This window comes from Bos indicus x Bos taurus, chromosome 13, assembly GCF_003369695.1.
Source record: "Bos indicus x Bos taurus breed Angus x Brahman F1 hybrid chromosome 13, Bos_hybrid_MaternalHap_v2.0, whole genome shotgun sequence".
Classification (NCBI taxonomy): Eukaryota; Metazoa; Chordata; class Mammalia; order Artiodactyla; family Bovidae; genus Bos; species Bos indicus x Bos taurus.
This window is the reverse complement of record NC_040088.1, coordinates 15,650,234-15,670,986: the sequence shown is the minus strand read 5'-3', so window position 1 is coordinate 15,670,986 and position 20,753 is coordinate 15,650,234. Positions and strand designations below refer to the sequence as shown.

Here is a 20,753-nt window from a genome sequence, read left to right as displayed (position 1 = left end):
GATATTTGTCTTTTTGTGACTGATTTTTTCAGTTGGTACAGTGTCTTCAGGGTTCCTATTGTATCATGTGTCAGGATTTTTTTAAGGCTGAGTAATATTCCATTGTGCAAATAGACCATTCACCTGTTGGCGGATTCCCAGGGAGCTGCCACCCTTTGGCTTCTGTGACTCGTGCTGCTCTGCACACAGGTGTACAAGCACGTGCTTGTGTCCCTGCTTTCACTTCTTTGAGGTCTAATACTTAGGGTGGAATCGCTTGCTCGGTGATTCTGCATTTAGTTTTTGAGGAATCACCACAGCGTCCTCCACTTTGTATTTGCACTACCCATGGGCAAGAGTCCCAGCTTCTCTGATGCTTTCAGATTTTTATGAGAATATTAGTTAAGGAATCAAAGTGTAGAGCCTCAAGATCCTCTCATATGTAGAAGTCAAAATCCTCTGGAGACTAGAGACTGCACTCGCTACCCACAACAGCCCAGAGAAGGGAAATACTAGTTCTGTCTTGCTTTGGTCTAACTTTATATTCACTGGCAGTCAACAAAGCTGTGTTTCAGATTAAGCGTGGTGAAAAGTTAGCTATAGTTGTGTCTTGGAGCTAACGGGCTTGCATTGAGAAGCAGGAAAGATCATTTGTGAGGCCGGAAGCTGTGGGGGAGCATGCAGGGCAGTTCACTCCATCTGATGCCCTGGAGGGCTGGTTGCTACAGACTCTGCCCAGGTGCCAGCAGCTGTGGCCCACCGCATGCTTCCCTGGTCTAGCTATGCCTCAGCCTTGCCCAGTGAAGTGAGCCCTGTTGAGAGGGAGGCCACCTCATAGAAAGATCCCAGAGCAGAGGGACACAGCCCACGTATTCCCTGCCCCCTCTCCCTCTTAGGCTTTCTCCCAGGATTCCAGGTATCCATCTAGAGAGGAGGGAGCAGGTGTGGAGCTGACCTACCCTAGTTGAGTCTCTTGGCAGAGTCCTTTGGTGTGACCGCTGCAGAATGGAGTCCTTCCAGGCCTCCATTCATCTGGACCATGTATACGGAGCATCCCATTTGGCAGGGTGAAGTGTTTATATAAGATTTTAAAATGAAGCTATGTAGAAATAGATGATCTTGGTTTATAGTATGCTGCAAGGCAAACATCAGAGAACATCTTTTTCTTCTCGTGACACATGATATGTTTGAAATCAAACATGCGTTTTGTTTTATAGGGAATTTTGGCTGTTCTCAGGAAATTCTGAGCATTGCCGCCATGATGCAGATCCAGAATGTCTTTGTGGTCCCCTCAAACCAGAAGTCTCAGGCTGTAAGTCTGACTTTTTCCCCAAGCTGTTCGTACGAGTCTTGCTCACTTTGGGCTTTCATTTGTTAAAATTGCCCACGGACTGCTGGTGACAGAGCAGCTTCAGTTTGGAGTGTTTATCTTACTTTGTGCCTGACATTGTGCCAAAATTTTTCCTACATCATGTCATTTTATCTTCAGTGTGAACTTGGGAGGGAGGTATTACTGTCACCATATTTAGAGATTGAGGCACAGAAAAGTTCAGTAACTTACAGTTGCTCAGCCAGAATTGGTGGAGTTGCCTTTCACGGTCCAAATCTTAACCATTGTCCTACTGACTTTTCAAAAGTAAGGGAGGTTGTTTTCAAGGCTTCTCTGGGGGCAACCTTGGTGGGCTCATTAGGGATGCCAGGAGTTCTTGCCTGGGCACAGCAGGCCTGGCACAGCCAAGCTGCTGACAGGGCCCTCCCAGCCCAGGCATTCGTGATGAGTAGATGGGTGAATGCTGGAAAGACTGTGAAGGAAAAGTTACGATATTTATGTACACTTGAAATTAAGACAGTGTTGCAAATGAATTATACTGAGCTATTCATCGTGTAATGTTACCTCCAGGACAAGAGGCTCACAGGAGTCAGCTTCTAAACATTGCCTTATTCTTTCCAGATTCGAGCGCACCGAAAATTTGCTGTGGAGGAGGGTGACCATCTTACCATGCTCAATGTGTATGAAGCATTTATCAAAGTAAGCACAGTTGCCGCTACAAAGGCCCCCTCCATGCTCCCGTCCATTGGAGGTAGTCTGTTGTTCAGTCGCTTATTCGTGTCCAGCGTTTTGAGACCCTGTGGACTGCAGCATGCCAGGCTTCCCTGTCCTTCACTATCTCCTGCAGTGCTGCTGTTGCTGCTGCTAAGTCGCTTCAGTCGTGTCCGACTCTGTGCGACCCTATAGACGGTAGCTCACCAGGCTCTCCCATCCCTGGGATTCTCCAGGCAAGAACACTGCAGTGGGTTGCCATTTCCTTCTCCAAAGCATAAAAGTGAGAAGTGAAAGTGAAAGTGAAAAGCTCAGTCGTGTGAAAGCGAAAGCTCAGTCGTGTCCGACTCTTAGCGACCCTATGGACTACAGCCCACCAGGCTCCTCCATCCATGGGATTTTCCAGGCAAGAGTACTGGAGTGGGGTGCCATTGCCTTCTCCGCTCCTGCAGTGCAGTTTGCTCAAATTCATGTCCATTGAGTTGGGGATGCTATGTAACCATCTCTGCCACCCCTTTCTTCTTTTGCCCTTGGTCTTTCCCAGCATCAGGGTCTTTTCCAGTAAATCGGCTCTTTGTATCAGGTGGCCAAAGTATTGGGCTTACGCATCAGTACCAGACCTTCTTGTACTTGCCTGTTGTCAAGTAAAGTGATAACCTTGAGCTGCCAGAGAGGGAAGGTTGATTTGCAAAGAGCCGCAGGGAAGGGTTCTGTCTGATAGTTGGCCACTCTCATGGAGATACTTAAAACTGCTTATTGTTAAGTTCTCACTTGCCCTTTAGCACAAGAGAGTGAGATTGGACAGCAGTCAGATGGTAAGCAGGGTGATCAGCATCTGTGTAGAGAGATGGGGCCCCAAAAGGCCTGTAATGACTTGAAGATCTTGTCCCATTAAGGAAGCTAAAGAGGGCAGAGTCGAGTGGCGCCCGCCACGCAGCCTCAGCCGAGAGTTGTCCTGTGCTGTCTCACCCTCCCTGTGTGTGCGTTGCCCTGCAGCACAACAAGAACTCCCAGTGGTGTCAGGAACATTTCCTGAATTACAAGGGTCTCGTCAGAGCTGCGACAGTGAGGGAGCAGTTGAAAAAGCTTCTCGTCAAGTTTCAGGTGCCCAAGAAATCCAGTGAAGGTAAGAATAAACCGCCACTGCTCATGACGCTCCTCTCTCTGCCCTGTGGAGTTGCATTCTTGGCGTTCTCAGGCTGGGCGGTGTGAGACAACACAGTATACGCTGGACCCACACTGGGCTCACATTTTGAATTGCCTGTGTTGGTGAAAAGCTGCATGTGAAGGGAGCATATTCCCCCCCGCCAAGGAGGTCCGTTTTCATTTCCGAGGGCTATTTTTATTTAAAATTTTTAACAAGCCCTGACAACACTTACGAATCATTACCATTCTTTACCTCATTGTATGCCATGTGGTTAATTTTCCCTATTGTAGGCTTTGCAAGAAAAATGACTTTTACATGGATAACATTTATGGCCATTCCGTATAAACTGCCTTTTATTTTCAGCTACAGGTGTTACTAAAGCACGTACTGTGTGTTTAGCCTAGACAGTCGCCAGGTAAGATGGAAGTGCTGTGTAAGACAGTCTCTGGCCTCTATCAGTGCCAGTGACACCTGTTAGTTGAGGACATGCTCGGTTGCACCACGGGGGTTTTATTTAATATTCTCTCACTTACTCTGCTACTCCAGGGTATAGGTGATGTTATCCTTATTTTACAGAGGAGTTGTAAGGTCCCAGGGATAAGTTAATTTAAGTTCGGGACAACACAGCTGGTAACTAGCAAAGATGGGCCTGTGTGGTGCCAACACACGCTTTCAGGGGGGTGGTGTGTCTGCTTAGCCAGTCAGCAGTTGTCTTTTGAACATCTCCTGTGTGCCAGGCTCTTGGAAACACTCCTGGCACTACTAGCTCTTACTAACCTAACTGCAGCACCCGTTACAGGCCCAGCAGGGCTGTGTCTTCATACCTGAGTTCATTTAGTGCTCACAGAGCTCCAGTGAAGCACGCGCTGCCGTGATTCCCATTCTTCAGATGAGAAAAGTGGGCTGAGAGGTAGTGAGTGACGTGCCACACGGAGGTCGCACAGTGAGTGAGTGGCCTCAGAGCTCAGGCAGCTTCATTCCAGAGCTTTATGTTGCTTTCGTACTAAGGGAAACTAAGTACATGATGACAAAGACGCGGTTCTTACTGTTGAAACAGTGCAGTGACGGGAGAGATTCCTACAGAGACACAAAGTACTGCAAATGAGATTATCAGTTGTCTTAGAGACTACAGGAATAGATGTTTGAGTGCTCATGGTGTACAGTGATGGGGATTGTAGTAGGAATGCAGGGAAGATGGAATCCTGGGGTTGGGGGGTACTGAGAGGGCTCACAGTGGGCCTCGAGTAGTGGTGGAAGTCCAGTTGAGCAAACTGGTTGGATTAGAAACCAGTGGCAAAGGGCTCACTAGGCAAAGAGGACTGTGGAGACAAGTGCTGGCAGAGAGGAGCATATCAGATGCTCAGAGGGTGTTGATGGATGACCACGCTCCTAAGAGAGGGAAGCACTGAGCCCGGGTGACTGGGTAAAGTATCATCAGTACAGACAGGAAGCTCACAGAGGCAGCTAACTGGGGAGAAGCTGATCAAGTGCCTGTCTCCCAGGAGATAGCGAGCAGCCATACATCTGCATCTTTGTTTCTTAACCTGTTTTTCATTGTCAGCTTGAAACAGCAGAAATGTGTCTTGGAGGCTCCAAAGGAAGAGCTCCAATTCTTTAGGCCTCAGTGCAGAAAGAATTTAGGAAAACACAAAGTGACAGATAAGAAGCGATTGATTAGAATAGGATGCTCGTGAGGCTTACGAGCGGGCGGGCAAGAAGGTGCACACGGAGAACTTAGTGGGCTGCAGCTTTATAATTGAAGGGAAATCGGGGGAGGGGAAAAAGACCACCTTCTTCCTCATTCTTGAGTGGACATCAAGCTTCCATCTTCAGCTCCTCCTCTCCATCAGGCCAGGGAGCTTTCTTGTCCCTACATAGTCAAACGGGGACTGTCATGGTGCAGTGAAAATGAGCCAGAAGGTGGTAACGCAGACTAAAATGCGGTAAATCAGCGCAGGTTTCAGGATAACGCCACCTTTCTCATGTTTTTGTTTTTAGCGTGGGCAGAGAAGCGTGACCTAGGAATCATTAGCTTCCTGAGCTCACTGAGGATGTGGGGTCTCAGGCCACCATTCTTTCAGTGCTTTTGAGCATGTCTCCTGCTTCTGTTGCATGGTTTTGTTTTGAAGTAAGCCTGCTGGATTTTGTGGTTAATTAAACCTACTTTCTTGAATGATCATTAACTTAAATCTCCTATACTTTTTCACTGCTTACAATTCCCTAGTGGGATTAACTGTTTATCACCTGCTTTGTCCCTTCACTCTGTCCCTATCAAACCCCTCGCCCAGGAGAAGAGTTATATTGAATTTAAATTCTTTTTACCAAGAGAAATTCAGTACTAAGGGATAAGATTTTGTAAGGTAGGGTTGAGCTCTGGAGGGCCACAATCCTTGTAATATTTAAGATTTCCCACTATCCTACTCCTTAAGGAGGGCAGTTTTTATCCCTTGGGAATTATCTCATTTTGGTAACAATGCACATTCTGCATAGATAACTTCTTTTGGGCAAGTGGAGAGAAGGAACTGAGTCTAGGATCAGATTGTGTTTGGAAATGCAGATTTGGGATTTTTTTCAGTTCTGTGCTGAAGAACAATAGAGAAAATTATGGAAATGCAATAAATTACATGCAAATTGAAAACTTCTCTTCAAAAGGGAGGGAATATATGTATACTTGTGGCTGATGGACATTGACAGCAGAAACCAACACAGCATTGTAAAGTAATTATCCTCCAATTAAAAAAAAACTAGATGTTAAAACAGTGAAAAAATATTTTCAACAGATATAAGGGATAAAAAAAGCTTTATTATAGAGTGAATTTATTTAACATATTAAGGAAAAAAACACCTAATTTCCAAGTTGATAAATGGGCAAAGGAATGGAATGGAAAATTTGAAAAGAAGAAATACAGTAATAGTAATAAATAAGTGTACAGTTAAAGAAGGGGTACCTTTGTGCCAGAACATTGCTGGTAAGAATACAGGAAAACTGACATTCTCATACACTGTTGATGGCTTTGTAAATCATACCACTTTTTGGTAACCTATTTACCAACATAAGACACCATTAAGACATACCATTATTTTATGTGTCATTAAGAAAGAAAAACTGTTGCCAATTATAATTATAAAATGCTGTCCTGATTTCAGTGAGTTAAAGTGTAAAAAAAAATAAATCTTAGAATTGATGAAATATCGTATGTCATAAGCCATATGGATGGCATTATCGTTTTTGCAGAATAATTTGGATATATCATGTAGAAATCATCTAATTGAGCAGGCTTTATCCTTGGAAGATGTTTACTACAGCAGCACAGACGCCAGTTAAACTGAGCTGTTTGAAAATTTTGAAGAATTACAAACTAACTGTAATCACAGAAATAATGTTGTAGTGTTAATGTCCCAGGTTGGGTCTTAGGGAAGGAACATCATTCCTGTAAAATGCTCTCCTAAAGAGGAGTTCCAAGGTCACTGGCCAGCCTGTGGAGTGCTCTGTAGGTTCTGGTGCCCAGCCTTGGTCTGGTCCTCTGTGGCTGGGGGTGCAGGGGAATTGGGGGGGTGGTCCCAGGTTAAGGAACAGTCTGATATGTTTCCATCAGCAGCCATTGTGGAGGGTGGGGACCCCTATAGATGGTGCCAGGGCAGGCATTTGGCACTGGGAATCGTGGGGCTGAACCCATTCAGGAGATGGTTTCAAGGCGGCTCAAGGCAGCCTGGGGTGGGCCTCACAGGACAGAGCATAGGGCAGGTGAGGTCTCATCTCATCCATCCCTGTTTGTGTAGGTGATCCAGATCCAGTTCTCAGGTGCATCGTTTCCGGATTCTTTGCAAATGCTGCGAGGTTTCATTCTACTGGAGCTTATAGGTAACATGATACTTTGTGAAGTCATTTGTGAAGTCACTTAAGTTATTAAAATCTTAAAAATAAACCAAACCCAACAGCAAGCTGACATGCAGAGAAAGCAGAGAAGTTAAATCATTTTTCTTTATTTGCACCTTGCCTCCTTCTAAAGATGCATTGAGGTTAGCTGTACAGATTTAAGCAAAATGTCTTAACTTTGTGGAAATGATTCTCAAATGTTCAGCTCATCCATGTGTTGTAGGAGGATGATAGTTACAAGTCTGAAAGTGGAAGTCGCTCAGTCATGTCCGACTCTTTGCGACCCATGGACTATACAGTCTGTGGAATTCTCCAGGCCAGAATACTGGAGTGGGTAGCCTTTCCCTTCTCCAGGGGATCTTGGCAACCCAGGGATGGAACCTAGGTCTCCTGCATTATGCGCAGATTCTTTACCAGCTGAGCCACCAGGGAAGCCCAAGAATACTGGAGTGGGTAGCCTATCCCTTCTCCAGCAGATCTTCCCGACTCAGGAATCGAACTGGTGTCTCCTGCAGGTGCATTGCAGGTGGATTCTTTACCAGCTGAGCTATCGGGGAAGCCTGTTACAAGTCTGCAGGCTGGTAACATATCTGTTGTAATCAGAGAGTAATAGGACTCAAGGGAACCATTACAGGTGCTCTCTCCTAGAGAAGTTAGTTTTGCTGTTGGGTGCTTCGTGACGTTTTTAGAGGTCTGCACAACTGAAGCTCCCCAGGTGCATTGTAGCCACACTGGAATGTTGGTGAGTGTTCTTCATGTGCTGGCCAGCCCCTCCCTCTGCTGAAAACTACAGCCTCTCTCTTCCAGTTCCATTTTCCAGGTGTAGAAGATTCACTGATGACCTCCGATAACCTCTGGTATATTCAAATTTGGTGAAAGCTAACACCTAGTTAGCCCTCTTTTCTCCAAACCAAATCATTCCAGTTTGTTGAAGTGTTACTTTAGTCTGTCTGTCTGTTTCTGAGCTGGTTTTAGTTTTGTAACTTCACTTTAGCCAGTTTTTTAGAGCAGTGATTAGAAGGTGCTCCTCTTTAATAAAGTGAAAGTGAAAGTCGCTGAGTCGTGTCCAGCTGTTTGCGAGCCCGTGGACTACAAAGTCCATGGAATTCTCCAGGCCGGAGTACTAGAGTGGGCAGCCTTTCCCTTCTCCAGAGGACCTTCCCAACCCAGGAATTAAACCTAGGTCTCCCGCATTGCAGGCAGATTCCTTACCAGCTGAGCCACAAGGAAAGTCCCTTCTTTAATAAGGGAGTGCTCAAAAGGGCCTCTCCCTAACTTGTCTTTGGGTTTTCGCCTGAGACTATTGTTAGCTTTTTTCCCTCAGAACATATTATAGTCCTGTGATCCTGAACTCTCCGTGGTGTCCCATTCCAGATACTGGGCTCTGTTTTTTTGTTTTTTTTTAGGTTTTTATTTTCTCTTGGGGTATAACCAATTACCAATGTTTTGTTAGTTTCAGATGAACACCTTAGGGGACTCAGGCATACATATACGGGTTCCCATTCTCCCCCAAACTCCTCCCACTGGGCTTTGTTAATGAGCCCAGAATTGCATTGACCTTCTTTGTTTTTTTGGCAGCCTTCATCCAGTATTTGGTTGCTGACTGGGCCTCAGGATAGCACTTTACATTTGTTTCTAGTATGTTCTATTTGTCACCCCAGGCCAGGTGTTCCAGCCTATCAGTGTCACGGTTCTGTTGCCCATCGTATGTACTCTCCTCCCAGCTCCCAGCACTGAACTGTTCTGTCCGAGGCAGCTCTGGACAGGCTGTGATCTTCTCCAGTGAGAACCAACGTTTCATTGTCATTCTGATTACCCCGCTCTCCTCAAGAGTATTAATTAGCAATTCCCACTAGCATTCACAAAAGTCTTTCACCAGTATCCTCAATAGAAATACAGGCTACACAACATGCTTCATGGTGGTCAGTCCCTTTGGGACAAAGTTCAGTGTTGGTCACCTGATAAGGCAGCCAACGCCCCGGGCAATGGCTTTATTCCAGCGCTGGAGATGCGCTGGGTCATGGCCTTGAAGCACTTTCCTGACACACATTCCTGGCACCTGCAGAAGTGCTCTGTAATTATGGTTTGAGCAGCAGTGTTATGATCTGTTAATCTTCTCTCATGAGCTGATCTCACCAATAGTCGTGTGTGCCGTAAATATTTTTTTGAATTAAACTGAATAAAATCTAAGTTGGCATTTGAAATATTATCTCAGAGAAGTGGATAGTCCAGTATTGAGCTTTCTTTCCCCCCCATTTATAATTATCTCTTCCATACTCTTTACTGTTTAACCTTGTTAATATAAAAGTTTATAGAAGTAATTGTGTATACTATTTCTGTCCTCAAGGAAATTTTTGAAAGAGAACCTCCAGAAGATAAACATAAACATAAGCAGAAAAATATTTGGATGTCCATGTGTTGCTTTCCTTCTCCCTTTTTTAGCATGATTTATTCTTGATTTCTGGGGTGACAGTAGGGGAGGGGTCATAAAAGGCTCGAGAGAAGATGGAGAGGATAGTTTTGTTTGTGTGAAGTACAGCCTGCATTTTTGATGAGTTTAAATGCATCTGTGGGAAGGTCTTGCTGGAAGTGTTTAAAATGTACTTGAGACAAAATTGCTCTGCTTCCCAAGGACCATCCGTGATGATCATGAATTGCACATCCACCCAGCATCGGTCCTCTATGCAGAGAAGCCGCCCCGCTGGTAAGCCCCCTCCCGCCCCTCTGCTTTGTCAGTGCTTTGAAGGCAAGGCCTCGTTCTGGTTCGTCTCTGGGTCCCCAGCGCCTAGAGTCCAGGTGCCCAGTACACATTTGCTGACTCTGTTCTACAAAGAATTTCTACTCTGTCAAGGATCCCTGTAAGCCAATGGTCTTATTCCTCTGCCTGCTGATCCCCTCAGCAAACATTCATGTTCACCCACAGACTGGGTGCTCTGTCCTCACTCTCGGTATAGCTGTGCAGAGAGAGGAATCCAGGTCCCATTCCACAGCCCGACAGAGAACAGATGGACTCCAGTACCTGGGGAGAAAGGCTTCCGTAGAGGGATGTATTTGATAGGTGGCTGAGGTTCACACTTCCGCGGGCCAGGCTGTAAGGGCTGGCTTCGGGGAGCAGATACTAATACTCGCTGTGGAAGCTGATACGGCTGCAGGGTGTGGCATGGGTGATCTTAGTTCCCCGACCAGGAAGTGAACCCGTGCCCCCGCAATGAAAGTGCAGAGCCTTGAACCACTGGACTGTCAGGGAAGTCCCTGGAAACTGGTATCTATATTAATATATGCAGTCTTAAAATCTGGGGATTTAAATTACCTTCTTGGCTTGACTTTTTGGTATCTGTTACCTCAGCCTTAGGCAAGCTCCCCCCTCTTGTGTGTGTGTGTGTGTGTGTGTTTTGACAGCTTTATGGAGATATTATGTAATTCACATACATACAATTTACCCACTTAACGTGTACCGTCCTGTGACTTTAAATACATTCACGGGGTTATATATCCATCACCACAATCAATCTTCTCATTAGCTCCTAAAGAAAACTGTTAGCAGTCGTTACAACTGTGTGCGTGTAACCCATATTCCCAGTAAGATATAGAATGCTTTCATCTCTCTAGACAGTTCCCTTGGGTCCCTTTACAGTTAATTCCCAGCTCCTTTCAGAATCAGTGAGCCTTTGCTTCTATTTCTACATTTTCTGATGAAGTCATTAGACTCTGTTCAGAGTTGTGTAAACAAAAGCATAGGGAACCAGAAGGTTCAACTGAGATGTCCTGGAAATCACGTGGGACTTAGAGTCTGCTCTGTGCAGTGGGCACACTGGTACCTACCACTCAGGTCATGAGGCTTAGGTGAGCAACATGAATACATTTGTCTAGTGTAGTGCCTGGCGCACAGAACAGGTGGATGCATTTTAAAAGTAAAGGAGAACCATCTCTAATTGTTGTGGTTCTGATTCTAATTATAATAAATAGGAAAATATCTCGCGATTTCTTCTTATTTCAGGGTTATCTACAATGAAGTTATCCAAACCTCCAAGTATTACATGAGAGATGTGACCGCCATTGAGTCTGCTTGGCTGTTGGAGCTGGCTCCACACTTTTATCAACAAGGAACGGTAGGAATGAACCCCCAAACCACCTGTTACCTGCCTCTTCATATTTTTAAATATACGTTTATTTTTCAATGTAATGTCCTAAACTTGCCTGCCCCCCAACCCCAACCCGTGGTACATAGATGAAAGGCTATTACCATAGTCTCAGATCGTTCTGGGTAAAAGCACCATACTGTTTGCTCACATGATATTTAAAATGCTCACATGATATTTAAAACGTGCATTTAAAAATAAATCCCTCCAGCTTACATGATAAAAAAAGGAGAATATATCTTTAACTCTTCCCCTCTCCCTCTGCCCTTTTAAACCATTTCCAAAGAAAGTCTGTCACACTTTGGACCATGTTCACAAGAAGCAGCACAAATACTCTGATGAGGATTGCCTCGCAGAACGTGTGTGCAAGCTTAAACCTGTTTCATTTTAAACACTTGGTGGGCGCATTGCTGTGTATGTAGTATATGCTTTTTTCTATGGAAGACGTGCATTAATTCAGCATCTTTGTCGTCTCTGATCTATTTTGTTTTTAGACTGTTTTTCTACCTCATTATGGGCCACATTTCCTGCTTCTCTTTTCTAGTAATTTTTTGTTGTGTGCTGGACATTATGGGTGGTTTGTTGTGAAGAGTTGAATTTGTTGTCTTTTCTGTAAAGAATATTGAGTTTTTTCTAGTAGACAGTTCATACTGGCAGTCAGTTTAATTCTGCCAAGACCTGACTTGAGTTGTTTTCGGGCAGGTGTCTAGTAGCCCTGCTCCCAAGACATGGACTTTTGATGTCTCAACTGGATGCCTAGGATGTTCAGTGAGGCCTTTGCACTCTGGCTGCGTGGAACTCCAGTGTCTCCAGCACTGTGCAGACCTCCAGAATCTCCTCTGTACCAGGTCACAACTCCCCAGTTCCTGTTCTTTGCCAGCCTTATGGACCCTTGGCCTGCACCTGTGTGGCTTAGTATTCAGCCAGAGGTTTAAGAGTGGTAGCTCTGTGTTGATTTCTGGAGCTCCTCTTTTCTGATGCCCTGTTCTATAAATTCCAGCAGGCTCAGCAACTCTGAACTCTGATCTGTGTTTCCTCTCCCCAGCTATACTGTTCTCTATTTAGGATTCACTTCCCTCTGACAGGGGCTCCCCTGGTGGCTCAGATGGTGAAAGAATCTGCCTGAAATGCAGGAGACCCGGGTTCGATCTCTGGGTCGGAAAGTTCCCCTGGAGAAGGGAATGGCACCCATTTCAGTAGTTTTGCCTGGAGAATTCCGTGGACAGAGGAACCTGGTGGGCTACAGTCCATGGGGTCTCAAAGAGTTGGACACTACAAAATGTGAAGAGCCATGCGGAGACCTGGAATGACTATAACTTTCACTCACCTCGAGTGTTTCCTTTTTCTCAAGGGTTACAGCCCTGTGTTCTCTGTTACCCAGTACCTGAAAATTATCGCTTCAGATATTTTGTCTAGTTTGACCATTGTTTACCACAAAAGGGAAACCAAAACCTGTTACTTCATCAAAGCTGTAGCCAGACTGCAGTGTTTTCAGACCAAAATGTGGCTTTATTGGTGCCTTTTAAAATTGGGAGAGTCCACATTAAATATGGATTTCAAGACTCTCTTGAAAGACATGTTGAATTTGCTGGGTTTCTGAGCCTGAGTCTGCAGCAGGGGCTGAGGAATGGGGCTTGTTGTGAGTGATTCTCTCCAGGTCCTGCCTCCCTCGTTTATCTCACTGGCTCAACTCCTGGAAATGTTTGAGTTGTGATCCTATAAAGGGAAGGATCTTTTCATCCCTCCCCCTCCAGCAATGTCGAGGGAAGTTGTCATTTTAAATCTTTCCATATTAAATCTTAAACCATCAAACAAAAAACATTTCAGACCTGTATAGTTCAACTTCCTATATCCCCATCCAGATATTTCAGCTAAAAATGAGATCAACTTCAGGGACTGATAAGAATGCAGTGTGTTTTCTCTGCTGCATTGGGCTGATAAGAATGAACCTGAAATGAAAGAAAATCTTCCACCAAACCTCTCAGGTGGAACGCAGCAGACTTCAGAAGTCCAAAAGAACAGTTAGAAATGCAAACTCGAGCTTAAGGAGAATGGTGCAGTTTTAAGCCCGCTTGTTGGCGTAACGAGAGGCAGGCAGGCAGGCGGAGAAGAGAGACTCTGAAGTTGTGTCAGGTTCATTTAGACTCTGGGAGAACAGGATTAACCCAGAAGCAGAGTCATTTTCCCTTCTCACCTCAAAATGACAGTTTTTCTAGGTCAAACCCACAAAGTTAAAGAGCAGACAGACTGCCCCAGAATTTTGAAGAAAATGGCAATGCCAAATTTGTCTTTTTTTTTCTCCCCAAATGCCTGTTTTTCAGCTCATCTGCTCCACTCTGACGACTGCTTATGATCAGAGTAGTTTTAGAGAGGCTGGGCTCAGAAATCATGTAGTTCAGCAACCTCATTGTACAGGCGAGGGCCCCTAACCCTCTCCTACCCCAAGAAACTTGGTCCCTCCTTAACTAAGCAGTCCAAAGGCACTTGTCCTAAATGGATTGATTTCTCCAAGAGCCCAGCCACTCTCCAGTGGCTGCCCGTGCATGGCGGAGGGTTTGGCTGAGCGCAGCGTAGCGCCCCACAGCCATGCAGAGCCCACAGGTCATCCCTGGCTCTGTTCCTGGCATTGTTGGTGACTTTCCATTACCAATGTTTTTTAGAGTGTTGCTCTTGCCCTGTTAAGAGGCCTGAAATGGTCCAGAGTCCTTTGTTTATACACAACATTCTCTTCAGAAATGAGCACCAAAAATGGCCCCACAGGCACGATGACCTCATCCCCGTTCCTAAGCTAAGGCTTTGGGTGTCTTCCATTGGTGGGCGGGGTCACGCCAGGTGAAGTGCGTGGAGGAGAGAATTAGGAGACATCCAGCAAGACCCACAGCGGGAGAGGGGGACGGGGGACCTGTCCAGAGATTTGCCTTGCAAGTCCTCAGGCTTTTTCTCCTGCTTCTGAGCGATCTTTGGGATTAGGGAGGACCCTCCTCACCAGGGCCTTTGCTGGAATCTGCATTGGTCCTTTCTCGGGCATGCGCTTCCCTGGTGGCTCAGACGGTAGAGAATCCGCCTGTAATGTGGGAGACCTGGGTTCGATCCCTGGGTCAGGAAGATCCCCTGGAGAAGGCAGTGGCTACCCACTCCAGGATCCTTGCCTGGAGAATTCCATGGATGGAGGAGCCTGGTGGGCTACAGTCCATGGGGTTGCAAAGAGTCAGATGTGACCGAGTGACCAGCACTTTGTTCTTTCTCTTCTTGACCATAAGTGGTTAGAAAGTGTGACTTTCTGCGGCTCATTTACACCTGTGTCCTGCTCCCTCAGCACCCCATCCTGTTGTGCTTGGTGGGATGCTGCGCCTTCTTCTGCACCTGCACTCTTTCAGGCCCTGAGGTTTTCTCTCGGTGATGGGGATGGCTGTCTCGAGGGCATCATAGGTGTGCCAAGAGGCGGGGTTTGGGCACTGAGCGTGCTGGGGCTGGCAGCCCTGCTCTGCTCGCAGCCGGGGGATTGACATCCCTCCAGTGAAGAGCCTGCTGTGTGAAGCAGCATGCTCAGGATGTCGCCTGGTTGTGGGATTAGAACTATCGAGAGGGCATCAGGTCTGCCTCCACTGGGGAACAGAGGACCTTTATTAAAAGCTTCTGTTTACAGGCCCTGCTTCAGTTGTGTATTTTTTGAGTAAAGCACTTTCGGCTTTACTTTTGAGTGCAAAGGATGTTTGTATCCCCCAATCCTATTGTCTGATGCCCGTGATTATAGTGTTAGTCTTCCTGGGTTGCTTACACTGCTATAGAGTGACGTCTCTGAAAGAGAAACCGGGAAGAAAGGGTCACCAGAAGTGTCCTGTTCTGTGTGTCTTCCCTGCTCTTGCACAGGCGTCATGAGAGCAGGACCTTGAGCCTCTGGGGATGGCTGGCTAGGTTGGCTGACCTTTTTGTTCCCAAGGGAAGGATACCTTCCCTTGACTGTTCTCAAGAAATTCTAGGAAACAAGAGGTGATCTTTGGTCTGGTCTGAGCAGCCCGGCTGTTGGGCTGCAGGGCTGGCAGAAGGGCTGGGGCAGAGGGTGAGCCATGTCTCACTGACAGCTGCCCTCAGAGCCCCAGGCGGCCCGACCTCGGCCTGTGTGGCTTACTGAAGCCCTGGTGCTTTTGTGGGTCCGTTGGGCTTTTCCCCTCCAAACTGTTGCCTGTGGGGCAGGGCGTTTACTGCGAAAGTGTGAGCCAGGTGGAAGCTTTGATTTGGCCACTTCGGGGAATCGTGCTCCAGTCTGCTCCTTTGGCCCACCCCAGCAATGCTGTTCTCTCTTCTCTTGCAGCACCTGTCCCTAAGAGCCAAGAGGGCCAAGGTCCAGGACCAGTGAGCAGAGCTGGCGGCTGCTGCAGGGGCTGCTCGGTGTGCCCTCCTCCACGCTGTCCCCCAGCCCAGGGTGGACAAGCGGGTGTCGGCTCCTGTGGACCCTTCAGCGGCTCTGCAGTGGGCTGCAGCCCGTTCACAGCCCCCTCCCGCCTGCTCCCCTCAGCATCTGCATTCCTCACTGGGATCCGGAGGCGTCTGTGCCTGGGTGGGAGTCCTGCTGCGCAGGAGTTGGAAAGCCCATGCTCTTGGCTCACCCAGCACCCTCCCTGGCCCAGCGTGCCCCTGTCACCAGGCATGAACTCCAGCCCAGCTTCATGGGGAGTAGGGAGGAAGGTGGGCTGCTGCACGCTGAAGCACCAGGTGGGGTGGGCAGGGCTTTGCTGGGCTGGCCTTGCTCTCCCTGCTGAGACCCCTCCTCTATTGACCAGTGAGGTCCTTGGCCAAGGTGGACATGGCGCATATCTATGATGAGACCCTGGAAATGCGGCGGATTTCTGCCAGTTACCCAGGGGCATGTTTGGCGGGCACAGGGGCTCCCAAGCCAAGTAGCTTCTGTTTCCCTCTGCCCATGTTCCTGTTTGTCTGCAGCCGGGAGATTTGCAAGGATTGGCAATCAACAGAGAGGACCCCTCTGCACAGGGCTCCTTGGCTTCACAAGCAGCTTAGCTTCCCCTCCACGCACGGTACCATGTCCCGATGCCACTAGCGAAAGCTCATCAGCTCGAAACCCATCCCAGATCCTCGGTAGCAGAAATTCACAACCGTTTAGAGGCTCTAAGCTTCTGTAGCTCAGGAACATAACTTGTCCGTTTGTCTTCTGTGTGTTTGCTTGGGTTCTTGTGAGAAGGCGGGGGCCCTTCCAGCAGGCACTGGTGTCATTGTCCCCGGGGCTGCTTGGCTGTGATGATGTCTGCAAACACATAGCTTGAAAGTTTATTTTTGTACTGATCCTAGTTTGGATGTGCCACTTTTGGCACCAATCGTGTATGTCATTTTTATTTCTGTTTTATAAACATGTAAATAATAGTGGTAATTTGTTAATAATAGTAAACCTTTATACGTAAAGTAAATGTAGTCCCTCCCATCCGTGGTTCTCCTGGTCTATGTTTTAAGACAGTCCAATGAATTTTTACAAGCGAATGCTTGACATCAGCTGAGAAACCAGAGGCTTGGCACATAGCAACTCTGGGGTCATGTGGGCACAGGGAGCCCCATAGAGCAAGATCATGTGATCAAATGCCCTCCAGACATCCTTAGAGCAGACATGGGATGTTGTTTATATAAAGTCCCAAAGAAGTGCCAGTTCTCACCAGTTTCTGATTGGGATCCTTGTGGGGAAAGGTCAGAAATGCTTTCATAAAGTCTGAATTTAGGACCAGGGCTGATCCTGTTGAACTTCTCTTGGGGTGGGAGGAGGCAAAGGGGCACAATCCACATCCCCTGGGGGCGAGACCACACATCAAATCAGGAGATCAAACAACAGTCCGGGGTGCAAGCTGGAGACAGCAAGGTGTCCCCGGCCACCTCTGCCCGTGGGTCCCATCTATCGCCGTCTCTCCACCTCTTGGGCAGTCCCCAGCAGGGCAGGCAGGCCTCCCAGCGGTGTTCACTGTGTCATGTTGCAGCCCCTCGTGTGTGGAGATGGATCATCACCGTGAAAGGCCTGTAACCGCGAAATGCCAGCTTTGGCCCCGGGGCCCCTTTACACGTCTCTGCAGGACCACGTGACCTTGTCAAGAGAGCACTGACTCAGCCTGGCTGAGAGACCAGCAGGGCCTGATGGCCTGGCAGCTCCCAAGACTTTGTCCCCCAGTTGTTCCACAAGAATGAGCCCTCTTAAGGCCCACACAGGTGCTCAGATACCATTAGTGACATTTCCACGACTTTGCAGTGTCTTCTGAAGCCAGCTGCTCATGTTGGACGGCGCAGGGAAGTCCGCGCTGGGAGGTGGCATGGGGTGGTGTCATCCTGAAGCCCAGGGACGGGCCCCTCTGTGCTCGATCACACTCTGCGGGTTCTGTGCCGAAGCCGGTCTCCCCGAGGGCTGGAGGGTGCCATCACAAGGAGGCCCCTGGGCCAGGCAGCACTCCGGCCCATCTCCATCCAGTCTGCAGACACTGGCTGAGCACCCAGGCTGTATGTGTGACACAGGTGTGACACAGGAGTGGGGTGGAGATGTTCGCTAGCAAGTGACTGGGTGTGGGGACCTGCAGGGAGGCAGGGGACAAGGTGATAGTGGTGAGAGATGGCAGAGGCTGCGGCGGTGGTTAGAAGCCAGTCATCATCCAGAAAAAGCTTGCTCATAACAAGACCCTTCCTTGTGAACCTACAGCACATGCTCACGTTCTGCTGCCCTGTCTGTCCCTCCCACCTCACCCTTTCACTTTGGTCATGAACGTGGAGAGTCGCCCAGTCCCGCGGCTCCTCTCTCTGGCACCAGCTTCAGCACCAGCACAGCCTGTGACCACTGCTTGCTCTTGGTGGCCTCGGTGCCAGTCTGGGTTCCCCTACCTTCCATCCCTGTTCTCAGCTCCACTTTTCAGGCCCCAGTGCTGATGGCTTCCGGTCAGTCCATTTCATAGGGTTGAGTGGTGGGGTCACAGGTCTGAGGTACCTAAATTTGGATAAGCACAAGACCCCATGCTGGAACCATGGGACCAGATCTCCTGTGCTGGGACCTGGGAGCCTGCAACTTGAAAAGCTTCCGCCGGATGATTCTAATGATGTGGTGGCTTGGGGACCACTGGTAAAGGAGACAAGATGTCACGAGGACCTCAACTCAGGAAAGGAGATGAGCCACCAGCTGGGCAGTCAGGAGGAGCATCAGACTTGAGTGACAGTTTTGACACAGGTTGTATTCTAACCTGTACCAGGATCCACTCCGAGCCCACTGGCCTGTTTCTCCAAAGCACTGGGGTTGGAATTTAACTCCCGACAGGTCATGATGATGGGCGCGTGTTGGCCCACGATGACTTTTCCTGACTTCTCTGTCCAAATAAATGGTGAGCATTTCATAGTTATGCTGTATAAAAGATCATCCCATCCTTTTGTCTTATTTTTTTTGTGCTAAAATGTTCTTTTAGAAAATAATGGTGATATTAGATGGTAGCTTTAAAAAAAATGTTTTCCTTGGAAAAATAAATATTAACAGTCAAACTGCCCTGGTCTGGTGGTTAAGACTCTATGCTCCCAATGCAGTGGCTTGGGTTCAGTCCCTGGTTGGGCGACTAAGATCTGATATGCCACATGGCATGGCCAAAAAAAACTAAAAAGAAGAAAAAAATTGTATACGAGTTTCCTGATTAAAAAAATTCAAGGGGCTTCCCTGATGGTCCAGTGGCTAAGACTCTACGCTCCCAATGCAGGGGGCCCGGGTTCGATGCTGGTCAGGAATCTAGATCCCACGTGCCGCAACTAAAAAGATGCCGCGAGCCATAACAGATTTGATGTAGCCAAAATAACAACAACAGCAACGACAACAACAAAACTGGTTGATGAAATCCCCAAACCCAGGAGCCACTAGTCTGTGGGCCAGAGGGGACTGTGAGGGCCAAACGGCAGCTCAGCACCACACATCACATCTCTGGGAAGACAGAGCGGCCTCGTCAAACAACCGAATTGCAGCTGGGCTTCGGGAGCCGCAGAGGAACTACCTGTCCTCACGTAATTGGAAGGATTCAAGGTGGCGGGACTCAGCCCCCGGGTCGCTGACTTCACCTTTTGATAAGATCAGATATTTTCCAACCTCCAGTGACTCACCTGGATGCTTCCTCCGCCTTCCAACCTGTTTGTGTGAAGTACAACCGGCATGCGTTTTTGATGCCTGATGGAACCCTGGATTTCCTACGTTTCCTCTCTTTGTCCTGCCATTGGACCTAGAAATGGGCTATCCGCCCATTTCATACTTGGCCACTTTGGGGCGGCTAGCTAGTTGGTGTGTCCTGGAGGGAGCTTGTCCCTGGGTCCTCAGGGTCACTGCTCTGTCTGGCGAACCAAGAGGAAGTTCTGGCACTTGTGGTGAATCCCAGAGATGGTGCCTTCTGCATTCTTGGGTGGTACTGAACTTGTTCAAACAGGCTGTCTCCTTGCCTGACAAAGGGATGCCAGGGCATCATTTTCCCTGGCCCTGTGGCCTGCGTGGCTTCAGCCTCACTTGCGGGCTCTGCTAAAGGCGGAGATCGAGCTAGAGCGGCTGGGATACGCACAAGGGAGTTGGTGTGGCGGTGAAGGATGCGGGGGGAGCACGCCCAGAATCTGTAGCCAGGCGAAGGCCAGGCATGAGCTGCTGCTCATGGCCGGTCCATTGACAGGTCTGGGCAGTGGCTCTGAATACAAGCACCTGGCCAGGGTTTTCCGTGGCCCTAGACTGATGGGTGAACTGTTACATGACCCAGAGTAGCCCCGGGCCCTGCCTCCAGCCCAGTGCGCCCAGGCCCCAGGCCCCAGGGCAGGACTTGGCTGGCAAGCAGTTTCTCGCCTGCCTTCAGTTGGTTCCTCCGAGCATTTTCCTCTCCAATTCCACCTCCTGTGTTTTCAGTTTTGAGGTGACATCAGGTTTGCTTAGTACCCACTCTGTGTTTAAGTTCTTTGTTTTTCGTCTTCACGTGTGTATGCTTTGTCCCTTTGACATTTACCTCCCTGGCTTTTCTGCTTTATTTCCCTTTTTACCATGAAGTTTAAAAAAATCTAGGTGTATGTGATTTGCTTCATGTTGATACTGTTTTAAAAAGCACTTTTACCTTCATATTTAACTTCTTGGTCTTCTTTATACTTGTTACTTTTAGGTTATGCTTTTATACTTTGGGGTTAAAAAAACATATTAATTTTTCGTTTTTGTTCTGTAAATATTTTCTTCCATTATTTTCATTGTCTCATTTTAACGTATTCGTTTTAAACTTACCTTAACAATTCACTTCCCATTTCATTTTACTTCTGTTACTCCTTTCTCTTAGTTTGCTTAATTGGTGTCCATGGTTGGCAAAAGGCCTAACTGTAGGTGTGAGAGCAGGAGAAAAGATGTTTGCAAGATGTTGGTTAAAACCAACAAAGGATTCACTGTAAAGAATATACAAGGAATATGCAACAGTAAATAGATAACCCAAGAGAAAAAAGTGCGCAAAAGATAAGGAACAATCAATAGAAACAGATCCAGTGCACCAAACCAGTGAAAAGCTGTTTGAGTGAATCGTCAGAGAAACACAAAACTAAAGCGCCAAT

At 47.7% G+C, this 20,753-nt stretch overlaps 1 protein-coding gene across 1 annotated transcript in view; it reads left to right on the top strand.

Moving 5' to 3' along the window:
- DHX35 (DEAH-box helicase 35) overlaps nucleotides 1–16,622 on the top strand; it is a 69,565-nt gene extending 52,943 nt beyond the window's left edge. The window contains exons 16-22 of the mRNA XM_027558544.1: nucleotides 1,197–1,291; nucleotides 1,931–2,008; nucleotides 3,017–3,146; nucleotides 6,948–7,029; nucleotides 9,677–9,748; nucleotides 11,042–11,153; nucleotides 15,496–16,622. Coding sequence (XP_027414345.1) covers nucleotides 1,197–1,291; nucleotides 1,931–2,008; nucleotides 3,017–3,146; nucleotides 6,948–7,029; nucleotides 9,677–9,748; nucleotides 11,042–11,153; nucleotides 15,496–15,540 — 614 coding nt within the window. The 3' untranslated portion in view covers nucleotides 15,541–16,622. The remainder of the gene's footprint in view (nucleotides 1–1,196; nucleotides 1,292–1,930; nucleotides 2,009–3,016; nucleotides 3,147–6,947; nucleotides 7,030–9,676; nucleotides 9,749–11,041; nucleotides 11,154–15,495) is intronic.
- The last annotated feature ends 4,131 nt before the right edge of the window (nucleotides 16,623–20,753 follow it).